The sequence below is a fragment of the Plectropomus leopardus genome, unplaced genomic scaffold (assembly GCF_008729295.1).
Source record: "Plectropomus leopardus isolate mb unplaced genomic scaffold, YSFRI_Pleo_2.0 unplaced_scaffold10118, whole genome shotgun sequence".
Taxonomy (NCBI): Eukaryota; Metazoa; Chordata; class Actinopteri; order Perciformes; family Serranidae; genus Plectropomus; species Plectropomus leopardus.
Window position 1 is genome coordinate 1 of NW_024610639.1, and position 1,500 is coordinate 1,500.

Below are 1,500 nucleotides of genomic sequence, written 5' to 3' on the forward strand. Positions count from 1 at the left end.
TCTCTGTGTCTCTCTCTCTGTGTCTCTTTCTCTGTGTCTCTCTGGCGTCTCTCTGGCGTCTCTCTGCCCTCAGAGGATGGAGGCCAGTTTCCAGGCCACCGCCATGATGGAGATGCAGGTGGAGGGCGCCGAGCTGACTCAGCTGGCTCACAAGACTCCGCCCAGAGTCCCTCCCAAGCCCACGTCCAAGTCCCCGACTCAGCCCTTGCTGGTCGCCAAGGTGGCCGGAGGACGCCAGCAGTCGCCGTCACCCGTCAGACACGTGAAGGCGCCCACGCCCACGCCTGTCAGGTGGGTGGAGCCTGTAGCTGCTGATGCAGATTGTTTTGGTAATATAGTTATTAACCCTTTGAAACCCGGATCACCAGCAGTTTTGTTGTGCTTCGACCAGATGCCTTTCACAAGCATTTAACCCTTCGTAACTGGAGCAAATCCGTCTGATTTCACTCAAAAACATCAACCAGAGAGCAACTGGCAACCCTCGAAAAGGAAATGACCACAAAGTTTGTTTTAATATATTGATATATATACATATATAAAGGGGAAAATGCCTACTAGAAAACATGAATTATGATTATTATAACTAAAAATTTAAAATTTGGTGACAGAATATATATGTGTATGAATCTTTTCATTTTTTTCAGGCCACTTTCTTGTTTATTGTTGATTTTTACTTTTCTTTTTTTGCTAATTTTGGGGTCATTTCTTCTTAAGTAGTTCATTGACTACTCATGTTTTTTAAAGAAATCAAGTCAAGTTTCATGGGTTTTAAAGGGTTAAAGCTCAGTTAACAGACTTGAGGTCAGTGAGCGGGGCAATGATGTCATCGGAGGTTGGCCCCCTACCGGCCTGTAACGTGACCTCCCTCCCCCCCTCCCCCCGCCTCCAGGCCTGCCTCTCCCACTTCAAGACTCTCGGTATCCCCCATCAGGCCGGTCAAGTCCCCCATCACTACACGCAAGGTGGCGGCCGCCGCCGCCGCCGCCGACGTGCTGCCGCCGTGGAAGCAGGGAGACTACGTGTCCGAGGCCAGCTACACCAGCATGACCAGTATGACCAGCATCAGCCAGGTGGGCCAGGAGCAGCGCTGGGAGCAGCAGGTCACCGGCGTCAGAGAGGTGAGGGGGGCTGCATGGGGGCGGGGGGATACGTTTTGATCTCAGAGTCAAAAATATGAGACGAAGAAAAAGTGTCGATTTCTTAGAAGAAATCTGACATTAAAATTTCAATTTTGGAATCAAAATGTGAATTTAATCAAATGTTACAGAAAAAAGTCCAAACCTGTGAAAAAAAATCCGTCAGTGTTTCAGTTTTATGAAACCATTTCGAGACGAGGATTTTAGGGGTTAATAACGTTTGGGCTGAGGACATTTCCACGTCACTCAAAACTATGTCCTTCAGTCCTTCAGTCCATCAGTCCATCAGACCATCAGTCCCTCAGTCCTTCAGTCCATCAGTCCATCAGTCCTTCAGTCCATCAGTCCATCAGTCCTTCAGTCC

General features: G+C 48.6%; 1 protein-coding gene across 1 annotated transcript; it reads left to right on the plus strand.

Annotated features, from left to right (window-relative positions):
* Nucleotides 1-73: 73 nt before the first annotated feature.
* Nucleotides 74-1,118, plus strand: LOC121963155 (titin-like; the record flags this gene model as incomplete). The annotated part of the gene is made up of 2 exons (XM_042513481.1): nt 74-291; nt 890-1,118. Coding segments are annotated over 2 exons (447 nt in total), but the record flags the coding sequence as incomplete, so codon positions are not given.
* Nucleotides 1,119-1,500: the final 382 nt, after the last annotated feature.